Genomic DNA, 22,696 nt, shown 5'->3' with positions numbered 1-22,696 from the left:
ATTATTATACAAGAGTTCAAGTTAAACTGGTTGGGAGGGAAGTATGCAGCTATCCTTGGAACAAACATGAAAACTAAAAGCACCTAAACTAAAAGCACCTATTAGTATAATAATTAATTTTGCAAATAAACTTATAATTTCTATATCTTCCCACCTTTCTATATGTAGAGGACTCTTTAACCATACCAACTAAAATATTATTATGGAATAAGTATTTTGCCTAAAGGGGAGACCTCTTTGAAGTCCTCATCACCTTTACGGAATATAGCTGATGCACAACAAGGTTTTCTACTCAGATTTTGGGGAAACTATGTATATCATGATGTGTACCATCCATACCATGAACCTGTGCAGTTTACCATACACTTGTGTATCGTGGAACCCTGTGATCAGCAAAGGGTTCTAAACATATGTATAGATTTCACAAAACAAACACCTGCATGGTCCCCATAAGTGACAGTGTGCATAGCTATGAGTGTTTCCCACAATACAAATGCACTCCCATGCAGATAAAACTTCGTGTGAAGTGGTCCTGACACAGGTCCTCAAGAGTTATCACAGAAGAAAAAGACAACAATTATTAAATTAATTTTCAAGATGGGAGCAATGAAATAGTTTGCCACAGTTCAGATGAAATGTAAAACTGATGTTTTAGTAATCTGACAGCCCATTCCTGAAACAAAAGGACGAAAGTCCTTAGGAGGCCAGGAAGGGGCTGTGCTGGCATTTGAGCCCCCTGTGCTGGCGCCCATGCCACTTACACAGCCCAGGGTGGCACGGACGCCAGCGGGAGGGGGGCGGACGCTATCCTCCCGGCACTGTAGTGTCAGCCCCACCCAGGGACACTGGCACAGCCTTGCGCCGGCATCCAGAGGGGCGCACTTCTGTGTGCTGTCCTCCCGGGGGCGCTCCCAGGGTGTTCCTGCCTTTAGGCAGCCTCCTAAGCCCTTTCAGCCTGGGAATGCCCCCTTTGCCCTTACCTGGAGATACATCACCTTTTGAGGTGGCGTATCCCTGTGCAACCCATTGGAGCAGTTGCATGGATTTTCCAGGTAAGGGCAAGGTTTCGGCTTTAGTGAGGGGGGGGGGCAAAAGCTCCTTTGGAGGCAGCACAGCTGTGCTGCTTCCAGACACCGGCACAGCCCTCCCCCTCAGGAATGGGCTTTAGAACCTTTCTTTTTCGTATTGTTGTTTGCCGAAGACACACAGCACAGTTATCCTTTCCCTTTTTTTGGCAATTGATAGGTATCGTCACAACTCAAAACAGGGGAAATATACATGTTCTGAATGTGTAGCTTGCATTTCTCATGGTTTACTGTTCAAATCCTCCTCACCACAAAAACTCCAAACTGCCCTTTAAATTGCCCGAAGTAAAAAAATGTTTTTGAGATTTGATGCAACTGTAAATGCAAAAACAGGCACCAGAAACTCTCTCTCTTTAGCAGCTTGGAGGTTTGGGGAGCAGCTTTTAAACTGGGGGGGGGAATAATGAGCACATGCATGTGTAACATGCAGACCTATTTCATTTGTGGTGCAAGTCCTGTAGAAAACTTGTAGGTATCCATTATCATTTAGCAGTAGCTAAGAAGAGATAGCCCTAAATTATCAGTGTTAGCAGGCCCTCAAAAAAGCCCAAACCCAAAATTATCATAATAAAACATTAAGCTAAATCTAAATTAAAGCTATCCAGAACAAGAACCTTCACAAATATAGCACAACTGTGTCTTATAAAATTATATCATCTTCTTTCCATTTGATAAAATTATCCACAATATAGATTCACTTAATGTTTATTATTAAACATGCAAAATTCATTGCATGGTGCATATGCAAAAATGTATTCAGCATCTTCAACTAGGATTGGTTCAGCTGAAGAAAAACATCAATTGATTTTGATTTACCCTTTGTTTTTTCTCTGACTATAGGGCTTCTAAACCAATGTTTAAACATTGAACATATATATGTATTTTAAAAACCTTAATTATCCTGGGAAAGGCTTGGAGTGACACCGAATTCTATATTCCCACAAATTTACTGTGCAAACACTTTTCTATACTCTAAACCTATCATGCGGCTTGCTTAATAAATAAGTATAAATTGAGGGGATTGGGAGATCACAGATTTGTTTCAGAGATAGAGTCAAAGTGTTTTAAGTGTCTCAATTAGAAATGTAATGGAGTAATTTAAGTAGTAAAATGGTAGCTAGAATCACAAAATAATCTCATGGAGATTAAAAGTAACACATGTATCAGTATTTGGCGGTTTTCAGTCAATTAATCATAGGTAGTAGTTAACATCAATCCCAAGTATCTATTTTTCCATTTCAAACTGAAGTTTTGTCTCAGATATTTGCATCTTCTTTGATCAACAGATTTAAAAAGATCTGATTGGCCAGATTTGTCCATTTGTTTGTTTCAACTGGCAATTTTTCTTTCATTTTGACCTGTTCCTGTCAATCTTCTTTCATTTACAATGTTTTTATACCAAGCCTACTATTATTATTAATTAATAATTTATTTGTCACACCAGCCTGACCAACAACAGAACTGGTCCCAGAGGGCAGTGCACACAAAATTTCTGATCTGCTTAATTTTTTTATGAGTATTTTCTCCAAACATACATGGTACCATTATATTTGTTATCAAGTTTATAAGAAGAAAATGTGAGTCATTGAGATATAGGGGACAAATGGGGACAACAGAAGTTATAAAAATGCATTGACAAAGACTAGTTTCATAGAACGAACATAAAAGCAGCAGTGATTCCTAAATGAATACAATGGGTGCTTGTGTGATGATCTCTGAAGACCACACACTCTTTGCTTGTAAACCTCAAAAATTTCCCATGCTTCTTACCCCTACTTCCTACCTCTACAATTTTCAGACCCAAATGGAATCAACAAGGCAAAGGTCTAAAAACTCCAGAGTTAAGGACAATTTTTCACTGTGTGGTTTCCATGTCGATCCCTTTCATACTAGTACGCTCTGCAACAGGGGGTGAACGAACTGTGGGTTGATGTAGGAGAACCCTTCAAAATCCGTTTGGTCTATGTTAGAAATAACCAGCTGATCAGGTGGTGTTAACACTGGCTGTCCTCTGGTAAAGAATTTGTCAAAGTTTTCGGCACCCTTGCCACACTGTAAAGCAAAAGGAAAAATAATGAGAATAAAATTTGAAAATGGAATCTATTTAAAGAAAGGTTACCCAGTGAAGTTCTATATGTTTACTGTTGAGAAATGGGCACTAATTGCACTGAACTACACCAATCTATGCCACAAAAATGACATTATAAATAAAGGACATTATATTGTTTATGTTGATTACAGCAAAAGACTTAAAGGACATTATATTGTTTATGTTGATTACAGCAAAAGACTTACAAGACATGATTTGAAAGAGCAACAAAGTTTTAACATGTGTATTTCAGATTATCTGGGAGTGCAATTAGATGAGACATGGGTGATCTATGACCAACAGAGTGCCATCCTAAGCATTTTATGCCCAGTGATTTCAGACAATTTAGAAGGGTATAACACTGTTTATGATGATACTCCAAATCTCCCAGTGACTTTTGTTGTAAAAAGAGCTGTGGGTGGGGAGGATAGTTTGTATTGGTACCATGATGATGGGGCAATTGAGGGTTAACTCTTTCCCCCTTTGCTGTTTTACTCTACCTGTGCTAACAGCATTGGGCGGGGGACGGGGGGACGGGACAAAACATGAATGAACTAAGAGAAGGGCTAAATCCAGTTTCTGACTCTCTCTCCTAAACAACTACTGCATATATGCACATGTAACTCCATTAGCTGGATAAACTGAGATGCAACACCACAGTGCATTGCACTTAGAATTTGCTTCAGCTCAAAATACTTGTTTGTTTCTACACATATATGTTCCCCTATTTGGATTGGGACAATGTTTGTATTACAAAGTTTCAGTGAATTTCTGTTTTATCATTAACACCAGAAAAGTGGTGCAGTAATAAATCTCTCACATATTTGACATGTTACATTTCTTGTAACATTCTAAAGGTAAAAATAGGATACTATCTATTAGAGGAACAAGCATTATACTACATTTTCTCAACAACAGTATATGGCCATGTCTATGAGTCATAGCTGCCCCGTAGTGGGATTTGTAATGAGTGTGTCACTGTTCTGCCAACATGCACTGTCTTAATGTCTAGTTTGCTATAAATGGAAAAGTGTTTCAAGTGATACACCCTATTACTATTTCACTGTGCTTTAAAGACATGCTATTTGGTGGCAATAAAAAACCCACCCTTGATGGGTGTTTTGAGTGAATTCCGGCCCACAAGCTAAGAATAGATGTTTTAGAGAATGCACTTTCCCATTTATTTTGCACTAAACACCTTGGGAATAGAGCTACACCCTCCATGAATACAATGTTCACTGATTATTGTCTGCACAGAAGCTATTTCAAGGTGCTCAGACTGAAACTGGTAACCAGTTTTCCTATATTTCATTTCATTTCATTAACCTTTATTGGTATACCAAAGACAGAGATAGAAAAAACAACAACAAAATACCTCCAAAGGGCAATACATATAAGTTACAGTCGGGTTAATAAAACTTTTCTTGTTCTTTAAGAACTCCTGTAAGAAATTCAGCCACGGTAGCCGTAATTTTAGGATCAGGGTCACTCAAAAGAAATTTGCATTTCACTTCATTACTCCTGTATGTCTTGTACTGGAGCAAAGTAGATAGCAGTTTATCCCGCAGAGTCACATAGAAGGGGCAATCTAAAAGGATGTGGTCAATTGTATCTAACAAGTTTAAACCGCATGTGCATAGGCGTTCATGTCTAGGGATCTGGAGGTATCGGCCTAAGAGCATCCTAGATGGGAATGCATTAACCCTAGCTAATAGAAAAGCGCGGTGTTGAGAAGGTATCTCTAGGTACCTAGCCATTTTACCCGATCCATTATTAAGGCCTAGGGCCGCCGGAGAGAAGATGGGGGGAAGAGCTGGGTTAAAATTCTGCAATTCTACATCAAGGAGACGTTGCTTGATTCTTTTAAAGATGTAAGATTAATTGGCCAGAGCAAGATTATCTAAATCAATTCCAATTTGACAGAGTCTAGATCTAATCAATATGTCCCATTAGAAATAATGAAGTTCACTTTTCAAGAAATATAAAAGGGAACCTGGCTCAGTTTGAAAATATAATTTGAGCCAATATCTTATTGTTTGAATCCAGGCTTTGGTGGCAATCAAGTTTTGCCCAGTTTCATAACAAATTGTGAAATATGAGACACATTTAGGTATCCCCAATATTTGTCTAAGAAATATGGCTTGGATGTTCTCCACTTCTTGATTAAGAGTTCCAAGCCATAAGGGAACTCCAAACAGAAGTTGGGGGAATATTTTCAAATTCAGGATTTTTATCACTGCAGGAACACACCGATTCCCCTTCGCGTAGAAAAACTGCTTGAGTTGATTTAAGGAAATCCTGGTAGCTTTAATAGTATTTTGTCGATGTATAGACCAATTGAGATTATAGTTATAAGTAATTCCCAAATACTTATAGCTTTTAACTTGTTCAATTGAATCCTTCCCAATGTGCCATTTGTATGAGGACCATTTTTTGGAAAATACCACTACTTTTGATTTGGAGGAGTTAATAGAAAGTAAATTAAAATGGCAATAATTATTAAAAGCATCTAGATATCGTTGGAGGCCTACTTTAGTGAAAGAAAGAATGACGGTGTTGTCCGCATAAAGAAGTAGAGGTAAAGACTGGGACCCTAATTTAGGTGGATGACCATTAACTGAACCCAATGACTGCGCTAGATCAGAAAGAAAAATATTAAAAAGTAGGGGAGCTAAAACACACCCTTGTTTAACGCCTCTTTGAATTAAGATTTTCTTAGTCAGTCCACCATTAGGTGAGTATTTAACTTGGCAGGTGGTATTTAAGTGTAATTTCTTTAAAAGTATTAGCAGCCTGGGGTCAATTCCTAGATTTGACAATTTGTCTCACAGTTTCTCTCTAGGAATAGAGTCAAAAGCACTTTTTAGGTCTATGAAAGCTGCAAACAATTTCCCCCCACCTATCTTCATGTATTTTTCCACAAGAAAGGATAAAACGATACAGTGATCTAAAGATGATTTGTTCTTAGTGAATCCTATTTGCTCTGGGACAATAATGGATTTAGCTTGAGACCACTCCGAAAGGCGGGTCTCAAGGTGTCTAGCATATAACTTGCCCAGTACTGATAGCAAGCTAATAGGACGATAATTTCCCGGTAGATTGGGGTCTCCCTTTTTATAGATTGGCATTAATATTGAGTTCAGCCATGAATCAGGAAGGATACCATAATGATCAATTGATGTAAAAAGACTGGCTAGTAGTGGAGCCCACCAGTCAGCATATTTCTTAAAAAGTTCGACAGGGAACCCATCAGGACCTGGTGCTCGACCGCTTTTTAGTTTAGAAATTAGGGTCATAATTTCTTCCCTACTTACTGCATGCCATGGAGGGATATTTGCGGGAATAATTTCCTCATTATCAGATGGAGGGACCACAGCATGGCCAAAGACGTTAGAAAAATAATCAACCCATACTTGAGGCATAATACCTATAGTTGAATATAATTTGTATGTAGCATTTTCATTAAAAGTATTGCTGCTATTTAAACTACAAATATTACTTTTGATGCCATATTTGCTGTTAATACTGTAGTTTGTTAAGGAAATGATATGTAAAACTAAATATATGGGGGTGAAATCAGTTCTGCTAGGAAAGAAACAGGGAGTTCAAAAACTAAATCACTATTATAAAAACATTACACTAAATTCTCCTGAAATTTAACCATCCCAACAGCCCTAATGCCTAACCCTAAGATTTTGATTGCAGTTCACATTTCAGAATAATGGAGTTCCAGGATGACTGTATCAAGATCACCTTTCTTACAGAGTATAAAGAGGCAATAAGCTGGAAGAGACAATAAGCTGGAAGAGACAGCATGATGAAAACAATCCAGGTAAGGCTACAGCTTGGCCTGTTTAGTTTATGTCAACTTCATGTTGTCATGGTTTAATGCAAATTTTAGGTTAAAAAACATCAAATTTAGTTGCAAATTGCAGCAATTAAGGTATTAAGGCTTTAAAGTCCTGGCTGGAGCTTGGTAAGGGCAAGTTGTTATCAATGGCAGAAGGCTAAAGAGATTTGAAGTTGGCTAAAGTCAGCTAAAGTGAGGTCAGCTAAAATCCCGGAATGTGGCCAAATAGAATTCTGTTAATGTCAACAAAAGAGATAACAGTGTAAAATTTATGCCATTTTACATTCTGTGTGGGGGTAATTGGGTTGCATTATTTCAGCATATAAGCATCTTTCTTAGTCTTTTAAGTGTGAATCAAAGTATTCTTAACCACATAATTGTAATAGATGTTTATGTTTAGCCAATACAGAGCTATTGTTAGGAAGCCTCTTCGGTGCCATGGCCACAAAAAGGAAACTACTCACCAATGGGGGAGCTGGATCCAGGCACCTTGTTGGCCTGCACCCTGTGAGAGACTCCTAATGGGCTGGAGTGCCGCTACTTGCAAAGGGGGGAATCAGAGCCCAGCACTAGCCAAAATAAAACTCTGTGGAGGAAGGCGATTGCTTCCAATGGCAGCAGCTTCTTTCTCTTTATTACTTTTTTCTTGTTGTTGCTGGGGGCATTATTTGCAGCTTCGGGGGATGATTTGCAGCTCTCAAGCAGAGGGGTGCGAACCAGCTCCCACCTTGCTGGATCAGGGGAAACCTTGCTGGATGAGGGGAATGCTGTAGACATAGTTTATCTTGATTTTAGTAAGCCTTTTAATAAGGTTCCACATAGTATTCTCATTGATATATTGGGATAATGTGGTTTAGATCCTATTTCTGTTAGGTGGAACTGTAACTGGTTGACAGATCGTACCCAAAGGGTGCTTGTTAATGGTTCCTCATCCACTTGGAGAAAAGTGACTAGTGGAGTACCCCAGGGATCAGTCCTGGGCCCTGTGTTGTTTAATATCTTTATAAATGATTTGGATGAAGGAATAGAGTGGATGCTTATTAAATTTGCAGTTGATACTAAATTGGGAGGGGTAGCAAATACAGCAGAAGACAGAGCCAGGATACAGGATGATCTTGACAGGATGGAGAATTGGACTAAAACTAATAAAATGCACTTCAACAAAGATAAATGTAAAGTTCTGCATTTAGGTAGGAAAAATCAAATGCATAATTATAGAATGGGGGAGACTTGTCTTAACAGTAGGGTGCGCGAAAAGGATCTTGGGGGTTTTAGTAGACCAAACACTGAACTTGAGTCAGCAGTATGATGCGTTAGCTAAAAAGGCAAATGCGATCTTGGGCTGCATCAACAGAAGTATAGTGTCCAGATCACGCCAAGTGGTGTTATCGCTTTACTCTGCTTTGGTTAGATCTCACCTAGAGTATTGTGTACAGTTTTGGGCACCGCTACTTAAGAAGGATGTAGACAAGCTGGAACATGTCCAGAAAAGGGCAACAAAGATGGTGAAGGGTCTGGAGACCAAGTCCTATGAGGAAAGGTTGAAGGAGCTGGGTATGTTTAGCCTGAAGAGGAGAAGACTGAGAGGGGATATGATAACCATGTTCAAGTACTTGAAGGGCTGTCATATAGAGGAGGGTGCCGAGTTGTTTTCTGTTGCTCCAGAAGGTCGGACCAGAACCAACGTGTTGAAATTAAATCAAAATCGTTTCCGCCACCTCTCCTTCTAATGATCCCTGCTCTATCTGTCCATTGACAAAGCTGGAGCCAACTGTAAGCAGGCCCCAGCAGCAGGAGGGGTAGACCAGAATGAACATTCCACTTTCCAGGTCTTCCTGGAAGCTCTGCCCCTCCAGCTATCCCCAGGTGTCTGATTGGCTATCAGAGCCAACACATCTGGCTCTTTGCTGCAGCCACAAAACTGAGGGGAGGAAAGGGATACCTTCCACTTTTGCTCGCTACTTGTCCCGCAGCTGCAAAAGCAGCCCCAAGTAATTCCAGGGCTGTTACTTTTGTTTCAGAGAAAAAAAGTTTTATTATTATATGCAACGAATTCATATACAAATATCTACACATCTACATAAAATACAAATGTAGGTGAGAAAGCCTTGCAAAGCCTTAAAAGAAATGTGGCTAAATATTGCAATTTTAGGTATCACAACTTTCATAGCAACATGAATGGATTTTCCCTGCATCTCACCTGCCACGCCCAGTCCTTTTTGATCCCTGGAAAGATGATGCCAGGGGTTGTGGGAAGTGCACGTAGAAAAAAAATGTTTCATGGTATCACCCTAAACAGCTTACACTCTCCTGCAAAAGGAAATCTTTCTTACCACTTTAGGCTTGAATGGAGGCTGTATCTCTCGGTTCTCCAGTTTCTCCCAGTCAATTCTCCTGAAGAATGCATGTTCTCTGATATCTCTCTCCCCCTCTGGCCCACAACCAAGACGTTTGGCAGGGTGTTTAGTCATCAACTATGTAACAAAGACATACCAAATGATGAACAGTGATTTTCAGAATGGAAGGAACAGATGTCAGCACAGTTATAGACTTACATAAAAAGCGGAAATGTCGCAACCCCCCACCCAGGTTTATTTTAATACACAAAACTTTAAACCTTTTTCTTTCTGCTTTATTACAAGATCAGGACTTCTTATTACAGGGGTGTGCATCCTAAAATTCCTCAACCAAAAATATACATAAAAACCACTATTTCAAGTTGTTACTGTGATTTTCAGAATGGCATACACAAATCTGGGTGTTATGAAAAACACCCCTCAGAAAAGCAGCAGGCATCTTGTTTTTCTTTGATTCTCCTGATTTTCCAGCCAATGGTATTTTCCCTTCCAATTGGATTCTTGCAAGGGATCAGGAGAGCTGTCCCAGCCAATCACCATTGGAGACAAGCCACAGAGAAGGAGGTTTTAAGGCCTGCAGCTGCTGCTCTGAGCCGGATGAAATTTTCAGAGGAATGGGAGACCCAGGAAGTCCATAAATAGTAGTAGTAATTAAGGTACCCCAACAGTGGACGCACAGTTTGAAGACATGTGTCTCCCAGCAATTGGATGATTTATTCATCACACATACACATGCTCTCTTTTGTTCCCTATTTTCAAAGACTGCCGTTATGGGGCAGTTAAACTTGATACATTTCCTCGCTCTGGAAACTCAGTAAAGAGTGAGTTTCTCTTTCGTGTCTGAACATGATTTCGACATGCCATTAAAGACTGTGTATGCTCTCTGTAGTTTTGCATTTGCACATGCTCAGAATGAAAGGGAAATGCTACTTATTTGAAACAACTCTCTTATTTAGGACTTAACTACATGTTAAGCAGTCATTGGGCCATGTCTAGGTCTGCCACAAGGACTTTCTGTCAGATGTGCAATGCAAGTTTCTCACTGGCATCTGAATCCCCAGGTGCACATAGGCCCAATTTGGAATGGGACCTTGGCACAGAGTGAGTGGTCCTTAAGCATTTTGTGCTGCACCATTTTCCTGGCTTGAAATGAGTGCTATTTGCCCTGTTGAGGCTTAATGTGATGGGGTAAATGTAGGTATCTCCAATAAGGCCTGAGACTGTTTCAGTTTGGGAAAGTAGCATGGCGTAGAAAGTTTACGTACTCTCTCAATAAGTGCTCCATTCCATGGGAATAGACTCTTCCTTAGGGAACTCACATCACACAACTGATTCAAAGTCCTTGTGGTGGACGCAGGGGTGACTCAAAGACCATGTGACATGTAATTAGCCCTTCAAAGACTCCTATCTTTTCAAAACACTAGAAAAAACATTTTTAAGGCAGTGTGTATCAAGCAATTGATGAGATAACAAACTAAGTACATGAATTTGTTATGGAGCTGTAACTGAAATCAATAGATATAAACACCTTATACCTTAGTAGACATATACCTTAGTAGACTTTCAATGCTGCGATCACATAATCATCAATACAGACCTGATTTTCAATTAAGCTTAGTTTTTTATTTGTGAAAACAGTCATCTGGCTTAATCTACTTGTCTCCCTATAAAGCACACTGCCACGACTTGCCACAGCCACCCAATTGCGTCCAGCTGGGAGGTGACTCCACTCTGAAAAGGAGCTTCTTGGGGGCGGGCTCCTCCGCTCACGCCCCCACCGCAGGCCAGGCATTCCTGCCTGTCCCCTTCCTACCACACAGCCTATTGCTGCTCTGGGGGACAGGTGGAGAGTCAGCAGGCATCGGGGGTGATGATGCAGGCACTCGCTGTGTCGCCCCACCCCTTTCACCTACTTAAGGATGTGATGCCCGGCCACTGGCCTCTTCTTTCCTTGGCAGCAGTGAGAGCACTTGGAGCACTGGGAAGAAGGCGGCTTTTCTGGGCATGTGGTTTGAAGGCAGGAGGCTTCGGTTGCACGAATGGGGCTTTTGCTTCCCAGTGGCTGTGCTCTACAGGGGGAACGAACCCTGCAAAGCTTTGTGTGTGCTGGGAGTGGCTGAACGGAGGCAGAGGACACCGGTTTGGCTGCAGAAGTAAACACAAGTATTTTGAGACTCTTGGCCTCGCCCCCCACCGCCTCATCTCCCTCATGGCTGGGGCTTGTTTAGGTGGCTTGGCTGCCTTTTCCTGCTGGTGCTAGGAGGGTTGGTGGCATTGCTTGGGGAAAGGGAATCTCTCCTGATATTGTGAACCTCCTCCTTTCATCCCACCTTGTTTTTGGTGATCTTGGGTGTTCTTTTGAGTATAGATGAGCTTGAGTAGGGTTTTTAAAGGAGGCCCGTGGATACACCTATTTTGCAATGGGCAGCTCAATGGGCAACAGTCTACAGCCCTGTTGATATCATCATATTTGTCCAGAGCTATTTGTGTTTCTATTGTTGCTTGGGTCTTTTGATTTGTAATCACTCTCACGTTTAATTCATAATACCAGGAGCGGCAATTAGCTCAGCTGCCCTAGCTGCCTGATCCTTACTTGTTGAGCTAATTCTTTGGGCTGGGAGAGCCAATTTATGGTTAATTTGCTGAGCATTGGGTTACAACCTTTATAAACGTATTTTATAAGAATAAGGGTACCCAGTCTTCAAGGAGGCACCATGACCCATCTCCTAGCCCTTCAGTGAGTTTGGTCAATTGGGAGCCTGCCGCACCCAGGGCACCCAAGCGGGGGTGGAAGAGTCATCGCAGGGAATGCCAGAGAAGGAACCTCTCCACTGACAAGTAATCTACTGGTGTCTTCCTCAGATGAGGAATCCTCTCATACTTCTGGGCATTATTGGGTGGCAGCTGCCCATGTGCCTGGTTTACTGGCATGGGCAGGGAGGAGGAGGGAAAGGCAGGGCTTTGGCCCTGAGGCATCATGGGTTCCTAGTCAGGCCTCCACCTTAGGACCTGAGGCACCGGCCTATACGGATGCTGAGGATCTGCCTGGCATTCACCTGGCCCGGAAGGTACAGGAGCGCATACTGGATGGGTACTATGTCGATGTTTTTACCCTGCTTTAAAATGATTCTGTTGATGGGAAGAGCGGGCCTTGCCCTAGTAAGAAAGGGGGTAAGGCTAATGCCTCAGACCATAACTTTTTTAATTGGTTGTCGGGTTATACCATATTCATGGGGGTGTTTCAGGTGGCATACCCTGAGAGGGCATGACACCTCACTAACTACATGAGCAATGTGCTGTGCACCAGGGAGCTGGAGGTTGATACAGCTGCTATGGACTATGATGAAGCATTCAGGAATTAGTGAACATACGAGGTGGAATCTTATTAATGATAAACTCTGGTTTTTATGGGTCGGCTCACGGATCAAGGGCAGGGTGGATACTAGCAGGACAACCAAGGGTGCCTTTAGAGGTGAGGTGAATAGGAAAGTGTGCTGGGAGTACAACCAGGGCAGGTGTCACCTTGCATGGTGCGGTGCAAGTACGATCACAACTTTGACAATTGTTTTGGCCTCCACACCAGGCCATCCTGTCCCTGTGTCCACATCACTCAGTTGCCCTTTCAGGGCAGCTGCCCCCTTCCAAGTAATAGCAAGAAGGAGGGCAGATCGGGCACTGCTCCAGTCAGTAATGCCTGTTCCAGTAAATAGGACTTTCACTACTGATGCCAACCTGTCCCTATGCCCCACCCCATTCATCTTGAGCCCTTAGGTAACCTGCTCAAACTGTATCCTGACTGGTCAGCCACCAAATACTTGTGGGAAGGGTTTTCAGAGGGTTTTAGAATCCCTTTCACCAGCCCTTGCCTTTCTTTTGAGTCTGCCAATTTATGTTCAGCCCGGGACCTACTGGATATAGTGGCAGCCAAGGTTGAAAAGGAATGCACTGCTGATAGGGTAGTGGGCCCCTTTCTGCATCCTCCATTGCCTAATCTTGGAGTGTCCTCCATAGGTGTCATGCCCCAAAAGGCCCCAGTGAATATAGATTGATACACCTGTCTTACCCAAGGGGTTCCTTTGTTAATGACACCATACCTACTGAGTTTTGTACTGTGCGCTATGCATCGTTTGACCATGCTGTCAACATAATATGGTCATGTGGGGTGGGTGTGCTCATGGCTAAATGTGATATTAAGTCAGCTTTTCAGCTACTGCTGGTGAATCCATTTGACCATTGCCTGCTGGGCTTTAAGCTAAATGGCTTATGGTACATGGATAAGGCCATGCCAATTGGCTGCTTCGTTTCCTGTGCTACCTTTGAGACATTCAGCACTTTTCTGGAATGGGTATTTAAGGTGCACCCTTTCCCACCAAGTAACATACTACCTTAATATCTTCCTTTTTGTGGGACCAGCAGACAGCTCAGTTTGAGCGACATGGATCTCTGCTTTTCAGGCCTTGGCTGAGGAGTTGGGGGTTCTGCTAGCTCCTGAAAAAATGGAAGGCCCCATGACACAATTAGTTTATTTGGGGATCCTGCTTGATTCCGTGGCAGGCACTTCTAGTTTGCCAGAGGACAAACTGGTTGCTCTCCAGGTTCTGATTACTTTGGCCTTGGCCAGAACAAAATGCACTCTTAGGGAAGTACAGGTCCTCGTAAAGGTTAAGGTCCCCTGTGTAAGCACCGGGTCATTCCTGACCAATGGGGTGACGTCACATCCTGATGTTTACTAGGCAGACTTTGTTAGGCCACCTTAATTTTGCATGTTGGGTCGTCTGGCCAGGCAAGGTCTTTTGAGCCCGGCTTGCCAGGTCAACATCCGGGGCTAAGTCTCCCCATCATTGTATCAGAATCACAAAGGGCATAAAGGCCGATTTGCAGGTCTGGCAATCGTTTCTGGCCAAATACAATGATACTTCACTGTGACAGTCACCTAGAGGTCTAAGTTCTTCCTTGCAGGTCCATTCAGATGCAGCAGACAGTATCGGTTTTGGGGTCTACTTTGCTGGGAGGTGGTGTTCTCAATGGTGGCTGAAGTCATGGGTCCAGTCTGGGGTCTTGAGGGACTTGACAATTTTGGAACTATTCCCAATATTGGTAGCAGTCACTTTCTGGGGGGAATCTCTCTCTGACTCAAAGTTTCTATTTTGGTGTGACAACCAGGCAGTGGTACATGTTATCAATCAACAATCCTCACGCTCTGAGCAGGTCATGCACCTCCTGCACAGGTTCATTTTGGTTTGTCTCTCTCATAACATCTCTTTTAAAGCTAAGCACATTCCAGGCATCACTAACGAAATTGTAGACGTGTTATCTCACTTTCAGGGTGTGAGATTCTGAACAATGGCACTGGAAGCGAACATGCACCTGGACCCTTTCCCAATCGACCTGTAGGTGATTGGCAACAGCTAATTTTGCAGGAAGTATTTAATTCCAATGCCTCCTCTACTCGGTGCTCATATTTGAGGGCCATCGGAAAGGTAATGGTGTTTGATGTTGGTATACGCAGCTGTGGTTCCTGGCCTTTGAGCCAGGACACAGTGCTCCAGTCCCTCATAAGCATGAGGCAGCAGGGTCTTGCACCTAGGATGATGTCACTCCATCTTGCAGCCATTTCCTTTTTCAGGAAGGCATATGACCATGCCTTCACCATACAACAGGCCATCCAAGGGTGGAAATGAATATCCCCCCACTTCCCTGACACTAGGCATTCCATCACATTCCCTGTCCTCAAGGAACTCATTGGCTTCCTACAATATGCCACTTGAAATTTGAAATGGGATTGTTCAAAACAGCCTTCAAGCTGCCTTTCAGTGCAGTGAGCTGGTCCCGGCCTCTACCCATGACAACTCAGGCCCTACCCTTGAGCTCAGGGTGTTCTGAACTTCTTCCCTGTGCATCAGCATGCGTAGATCCAAAACTGACCAGACAGGCCGTGGTGCAAACATAGTCCTCAGGGTAGCATCAGCAGGTCAACCATGCCCTGAAGCTACAGTACAGACTCATCTTAAGGTGTGCTTTTCTGGCGCTGATCCCCTTCTCATTCATAAGGACCGTACTTTCCTCACGAGGTATCAATTCATGGAGGTCAATTCATTGTCTTAGAGCAGTGGGTTTACAACCTGGGGAATTTGGGTCCTATTCTTTCAGGATTGGGGCGGCCACCTCTGTGGCTAGAAGTGGTCTGTCTCCCAATGAAATCTGTATGATTGGTCATTGGAAATCTGCAGCATTCAAAACTTATATTCGTAAGTGGCATTGCCCGGTGCTTGTCCTGAAATGTTGTTTTTTCTTCCTTTTTATAGGGACTGTGAGGTCCGTGTGGATCTTGGGGCACAGTATTGTTCATTGGGCTGGCTGCTATGTCAGATCATCAGGCTTGGGCAAATCCCTGGGCCTAGAGCATCAGCTGAATATGAGATGGTCACCGCAGCATGCGTTGGGAGTCCTTTTTGATGACTGAACAGGAAAATGTCTCAAAGCACACATCTGCGACTTACCACAGCCACCCATTGCAGCCAACTTGGAGGTGGCTTCGCTTCGAAAAAGTGCTCCTCGGCAGTGGACGCCACTGCACTTGCCCCCACCATAGGCCGGGTGTTCCTGCCCACTCCCTTCTTGCCTTGCAGCCTATTTCTGCTCTGTGGGGGGTGGGTGGAGAGTCGGCAGGCATCAGGGAGTGATGACACAGGTGCTCCCTGCATTGCCCCACACCTTTTGCCTACTTAAGGATGCGATGCCCGGCCACTGGCCTGTTCTTTCCTTGGCAGCACCAAATCCTGCCCACCCTCCCTATGTTTTATGGTTTGTTGTTTCTTTTCGTCACAGCTCAGGCAGTTTTTGGCATGGAACGGAACCAATTTGGGGAAGGTGTGCCTGTGTGTCTGTCTTCCCCCATTTGGGGATCTCAATAATGGGTCTTGGGATGGGGTACATCATCGATGCCCAGCTCAGCAGCTGTTCATATCTCCCCGGTGGCATAGGTTTCACTCAGAGATTGATGTCCTAGTGGAGCCACCTATATGCCACTCCAGTTGCTATCCCAACAGTCAGGTTGGGATTGTTCTATCGATCTATCGAATGACAGGGTGGCCTTTCGATGCCTAGATCTGTTTCCCCCAATGCCTTGCCAATGCTCCATCTGTTGTAACCAATAAAACTGTGGCCTTTGTTTCCCAATAAATCATTGTCTGTGTATTTATTTTCCTTCCTTTTCCTGGCAAGGCTGCTTCGCCCATGGGGCCGCAAATGTAGCTTTTTTTGTTGGATTTAAACCAAGCTAAAGAATGAATTTACAGTTTTTACAGTTTTGCCCATAGAAAGAAGTACAGAATACCACCAAGTCACATGGAATGGCACTCAGTATACCTTGTGGGAAATGCATCTAATATAATAATCATAGCTTACTTACCCCCTTACAAATGGACACAGCTTCTTTGGACATTGCTTTTGGATAAGATACATTATGTTCCATTATTGATTGAAAGAGCTCATCTTCATCTTCACCATCAAATGGGGGCTGTTAAAATAAAAGCTAAATATTAAGTAAAGGCCAACAAGGTAGTGTCAAAGCATATTTCCCTGGGCAGGGATTTCTATACAGATTTCAGGAACAGTCTCCATACTAGTATTCTGGATTATTTGGTTCTTCAATATCATTATGGAATTCAGATTCAGGTTTTTTTCATAAGTTCAAAAATTTCTGGGTCTATTATTCCCTATGGGGGACTTTTTCTGGAGGGCTGGAATAGCTGATTTTCCAGTAAATGGAACCAACATTACAGGGAACCTAGTCCTTCATATTCACTAAAGACCACCCACGTTTCAAGTAAATTACATCAAGGGTTCCAATTCTACAGGCCCCTGAACCAGGTGACCCCAGCCGAATTGTCTCCATTCTTTCCTATAGGGAAACAATTCTGTTTCTCCAGGGCAAGGAAGCCGATGGCCAAAAGCACAAGAGCAACAAAACCAATGCAAACAGAACCAACAAGCCCAACAGAATCCAATCATCATGATTGGACAGACAGTTTCAGGGTTCCCCCTAATGTCTGATCCCATTGCCCAAGAGAGCTTCCTCCCTTGTTCCTCCCTCCCATTGCCCAGGAATCCTATGAAACTGAAGGAAAACCAACCCTGGCAGCCCTAAAAAACCAGCACTGAATATTCCTGAATAGTTCTGGAATCCTTCAGAACCTGATTATCAGTATTCTGGAAAACCAAACTATTGCTCCAGATACCTAAATACACCCCAAAACAAAGACAAAGATATTTTTCAGGTATATATTCAGACCAGAAATATCCAATTGCACATCCCTAGGGAGTTCTAGAACTTTTAACTGCTTACTCAGAAGGCCCTGTTCATATAACTACTTGTTACATTTCAGGTTGTGGGGGAAGATGAAGTAAATAAGCTCTTATGGCAGAAATGGACCTTGTTGTGTCTTGGGGTAAGATCATTTAAGGCTTCAAGGGTCAACACCAGCATTGTGAATTGGACCTGGAAGCCAACCGAAAGCCAATGAAGATGTTGCAGAACTATAATTCTCCTTGCTCCCCAACTTTTTAATTTGTTTTTGAATGATTGCTTGTTGCCCATCTCCTTTATTATTGTACGTGGATGATACTGCATTGCTTTCAATTACCAGGGTCGGCCTGCAAAGATATCTTACATCATTTTATCAGTACTGTCAAGTACTGGCAATTAATTATGCCAAAACTAAAGTAATGGTTTTCTCCAGAAGTTGGCGCACACAGAAATGGTGTATTGGAGGTATAGAAATAGAACAGGTTAAAACTTTCAAGTTTCTAGGTGTTACGTTTCAGCAGAATTTAAGTTGGAACTCTCATCGAACTCGTGCAATTAATTTGGCCAAACATTCAGCTGTTCAGATATCACAGATTTTCTTTGCTAAAGGTAATCAATACGTTCCGGCAGCAATCAAAATTTTTAATGCCAAGGTGCTGCTGCAACTCTTATACGGTTGTCCCATTTGGATCACAGCTCTCAATCAAACTATTGAGAGCATTCAAGCCTCTTTTCTAAGACGAATTCTAGGAGCCCCTAAATGCATTTCCTACCTAGCTACTTGTGCAGAGTTAGGTCAAATCTGTACTAATACTAAGGCTTGGATTGCCACTTTAAAATATTGGATTAAAATCCATTTTAGATCTGTACCTGACAGTCTTGTAACCTATTTGAAAAGTGATCCTTATAGTCCGCAATGGTCCCAAGCTATTCTTCAGAAGTTGGCCTGTATTGGAATTGATTTTGACTCTTTATTACTTTCTGATGAAAGACCCACTTTTCGAGTAATCAAGCAAAGGGTTCTGGATCATGAGCTGCAAATCCGTTTTCCTACTAAGACGTATATATGTTCACCTGCTTTTTTTGGCATTTCTAGCCAGCTAAGCTCTATGGCTCATTATTTTCATAATTTAGTTGATTTAGACCAAAGAAGAGCTTTCTTCTTAGCTCGTATGAATGCATTTCCATCAAAGGTCTTACTAGGTAAATTTAGTCACATTCCGTATCAGAAGAGACTCTGCCCCTGCGGTTCAGGATCTCCAGATTCGCTTATGCATATTATATTGGAATGCCGCCTGGGTGAGGGCTCTTGTAATGATTGTCTATTAGATCTGCTTGATACCGAAATAGTCAGTAATAAAAGTCGAATGTTATTTGCTCTATTGTCTGATGCTAAGCCTGAAACAACTGCTTTGGTTGCAAAAATTTTGCTAATGTTATTGAGACGGGGATCTATGAAGCCCGTCTAATTTTTTAAGTTGCTGTTGTGATTGTGGTTTTATCTAGTGAATGGTCAATGATTATGACTATTCCTTTCCTTTTATCCCTTAGAAGCTCCTTGATCAATTGGTCTTGAGCAGCATATATCTAGTGTTGGAGGGACTGAAACAAATCTTGCCACTGACAATGTAGCCTTGGGGTCCCTATCGCTTAGTAAAAAAGGCATTATGTCAGTCACAGAGATATTGGATTTGTATATTAAAAGGGGGGAAATATAGTGCGATCGAAGTTCCTCGTAAAGGCGGTATTCCAAAAGGGCATGGGCTAATGAGTCAATAGAGCCAGAAGAGCAAGGGCAGATCCTGTCTGAGTATGGTATATTCAGAATTCTGCCCTGCATTACCATAGAAGGGTTAGCAGTCAAACTATCCAAGCAAAAAGCTCTACAGAGACGAGGAGTTGTCAGATAATATGTATAGGCAGGCAGACCACGTGGAGGGGGTATTTCGAAGAACTGGGATGAACAGATGTGACGAACACGAAAAGTAGTGCAGTTATAACTGAGCTCTTTAATGCGCTTTTTAATTTTGGTAAAAGCTTCAGTTTTCCCAAGATCTAATAACATATCCTGCGAGAAGCCCAACAACGCCAGTTTCTCATCTAAGGTTTTTTGCCATGAAGATTTAAAAGGGTCATGCTTCAGAGAAGCTAGGAACCCCTCAGTGCTAAAGCACAGTTTAAGGTGTAGTTTAAAGGCTAAAACCACGCCCTAGCTTCAAGTGACATCTGGCCAAACTTGGAACGAAGAGTAACGCCAGCAACACATCGAGGGGCATTTAGGAGTTTTCGTAAGAACTGAAGCAGTGGACGATCTATAGATTCATTGATGACTGTAATCCAGATGGCAACACCAAAGAGGATAATTGGGGTAATTTTCAGGTTAAAAACCTGAATAGCCCCTGGAATATATTTGCCACCTTTGGTGTGAAAAAAATTGACAATAGCACCAACCCAAGGTTTAATTTTTTTGGACACTGCTTTTTGATGGGCATTCCAATTTAGGTTATGGGAAAACAGAATGCCAAGGTAAACAAACTCCTTGACTTGGTCAACCTCAAAGCCATCTAATACCCAGCGAAAAGATTATGACTATTATTGTTTATTGTATTGTATCACTGTCCGGCTGGCTGGGCAGATTATTTTAACCTTTTGCTTAATTTCAATAATGTGGTATATTATATATATTTCATATTAATTTGTATTTTATATATTTCATATTTATTTGTATTTTATACATTCTGTATATTTCTGAGCCTGATAGGGGCCCTGGTTTGTTCATCTTGGGTTGGTGTGATTTGATTTTGATCATGAGACTCTGTATGAGATGTCTTTTGAACTATGCCTATTAAAGGTTAATGATGATGAACTATAATTCACCCACTTAAGCCAATAATATGGGGCTGCACTTTAAACCAGCTGTATTTTCTAAGCACTTTTCAAAAGCAAGCCTCATGCAAACGAATGACAGAAACTTAAACCTAGATTTCAATAGGGCACAAAAGTCTGTGGCTGAGTCCTTTTTATCCAGAAAACGGTGCAGGTTAATCAACTTAAACTGGTGATTTGCATTTTTTAGTCTTTAGTCACAGAGCATGCTAACATAATATTTCCAATTAGCAAATAATTAGAGATTCCCTTGACATTCCTGGTAGCTGCAGTGGTACACAGGAAAATAAAATTTTAAAATCCTTCTAATACCCTTTACTAAGCCCAACTAAAGTGGAAAAGCAGCAGTTATAAAAAACAACAACACTTGTGTTCCCAGAAATTAAGGGGGAAAGGATGCAGGGCTATGGCACATAGCTGCTGTATATAAAGCTCTATCCATGCTATTCCCACTGAGAAGGAATAGCATAGCTTTGTCCATATTCTAATTTGCTTTCATGAGAGTTTCTAATACAATCCTTTTATTTTAAAAATCTGGTAAGCTATTTTTAGCTAAATTCTGCCATTAGTGTTTGCTTTTCTCATTACATGCCCAAAAACACAATATCAAACTACAGATACAAAGAAACAGTTGGTGATTAAGGCTGATGAACTAGTCCCTATGCAAAGGAATTAGCGTGAACCTTACCTGACCAGCAAGCATCTCATATAACAATACACCATAGGCCCACCAGTCCACTGACTTTCCATATGGCTGATAAGCAATAATCTGTAAAGCGCAATTGAAATAGTTTTAGAAGATTTGAACTTTTTTTCTAACAAGGCAAACCTAAATATACCTGAAGAGACTTTTACAATGGTGCAAGAAGATTTACACTGCAATCCTGATCAGATTATACCCTTCTAAATCCACTTGACATTAATGGCTTACAAGGGTGTAACTCTATTTAGGACCGTACTGTTAGACGTGTGTAATGTGCTGTCATGTTGCAGTTACATATGGGAACCACTCATGGGAGTTTTCAAGGCAAGAGACAAACAAAGATGGTTTGTGATTCTCTGCCTCTGCGTAGTGACCCTGGACTTCTTCAGTAGTCTCCCGTCCAAGTACTAACCAGGGCTGATCCTGCTTAGCTTCGGAGATCTGACAAAGTCAGGCTAGCCTGGGCCATTCAGGTCAGGGCACTGTGGGACATAAAATTCCCATATTTAGTTAATTAAAATATTTGTAGCCTGCCTTATCTCTTAGGTCAAGGCAATTTAGAGGTAATAATTAAAATGTTACAGATTAAGCTCCCACTGACAACATCCCACTGAGGATAACATTTATTTTATTAAATCATTTATATTCCACCTTTCCTCTTGGTTCAAGGTGGCTTACAATAATAGTTAAAATATCCCCAGCTAAAACCAGAAATAAAACAAGTCCCTCAGAAAAGCTGAATTGGCAAAATGTATCCCTCTGCAGTACTGTGGACCTGACAGGATTATATTATTAGGATATTCAAGCTTGGTTCAGACATAATGAAAAACCATAGTTTATTTACAACAACAATAATAGTAATTTATTGCAGTCACAGACCAGAAAATGTCATATTACATTTCTATGCTACATTTCCAAAAACCTAAAATCCTGCATTTCAACAATTGCTAATCAAACAGATAAAATACAGACAAAATACTAATTAGACCAATTATCAGTGTAAAACTTGGAGCCGTATTTCTATACTTATTACGGTTCCTTATTTTAACAATGGAAAATCAGGATTCAGCTTCCAAATGACCACTCAAATCCTAATTTGCCTTGACAGATGCTGGTTTCATTTCCTTTGCTCTGGGCCAAGTATCTCGAAAGCTGGGGAGTGTGTGAGGGCAGCACCATTTGACATAACAGGGTTAAACAAGGACATCTGTATCTGTGTGTCACCGGCAACCATAGTTAAGACCAACTGTATGGCTATTAGTCCATGAGGGTCCCATGACCCTGGGATTCAACTTTTTTGGATAAGACTGCTAGGGGAGGGAAACCGGGAAATTCACAACCATCAATGCCTTTGGGTGATGGATCATAGGATCCAATCCATTAAGATGGCTTGATATATACACAAGACAATGAACAAA

The 22,696-nt window shown here is 41.9% G+C and overlaps 2 protein-coding genes across 2 annotated transcripts in view; both read right to left on the bottom strand.

Annotated features, from left to right (window-relative positions):
• CACNG1 (calcium voltage-gated channel auxiliary subunit gamma 1) overlaps positions 1 to 22,696 on the bottom strand; it is a 309,034-nt gene that overhangs the window by 225,429 nt on the left and 60,909 nt on the right. The gene's annotated exons all lie outside the window — the stretch shown is intronic.
• PRKCA (protein kinase C alpha) overlaps positions 2,580 to 22,696 on the bottom strand; it is a 307,017-nt gene continuing 286,900 nt past the window's right edge. Inside the window, exons 14-17 of the mRNA XM_056866635.1 lie at positions 21,264 to 21,344; positions 16,793 to 16,900; positions 9,358 to 9,498; positions 2,580 to 3,137 (exon numbers count right to left, since the gene is read on the bottom strand). Of these exons, the coding sequence (XP_056722613.1) occupies positions 2,970 to 3,137; positions 9,358 to 9,498; positions 16,793 to 16,900; positions 21,264 to 21,344 (498 nt within the window). The 3' untranslated portion in view covers positions 2,580 to 2,969. The remainder of the gene's footprint in view (positions 3,138 to 9,357; positions 9,499 to 16,792; positions 16,901 to 21,263; positions 21,345 to 22,696) is intronic.

Source organism: Euleptes europaea, chromosome 1, assembly GCF_029931775.1.
Source record: "Euleptes europaea isolate rEulEur1 chromosome 1, rEulEur1.hap1, whole genome shotgun sequence".
Lineage (NCBI taxonomy): Eukaryota > Metazoa > Chordata > Lepidosauria > Squamata > Sphaerodactylidae > Euleptes > Euleptes europaea.
The sequence above is the reverse complement of the archived record's forward strand: the minus strand, read 5'-3'. Positions and strand labels throughout refer to the sequence as shown.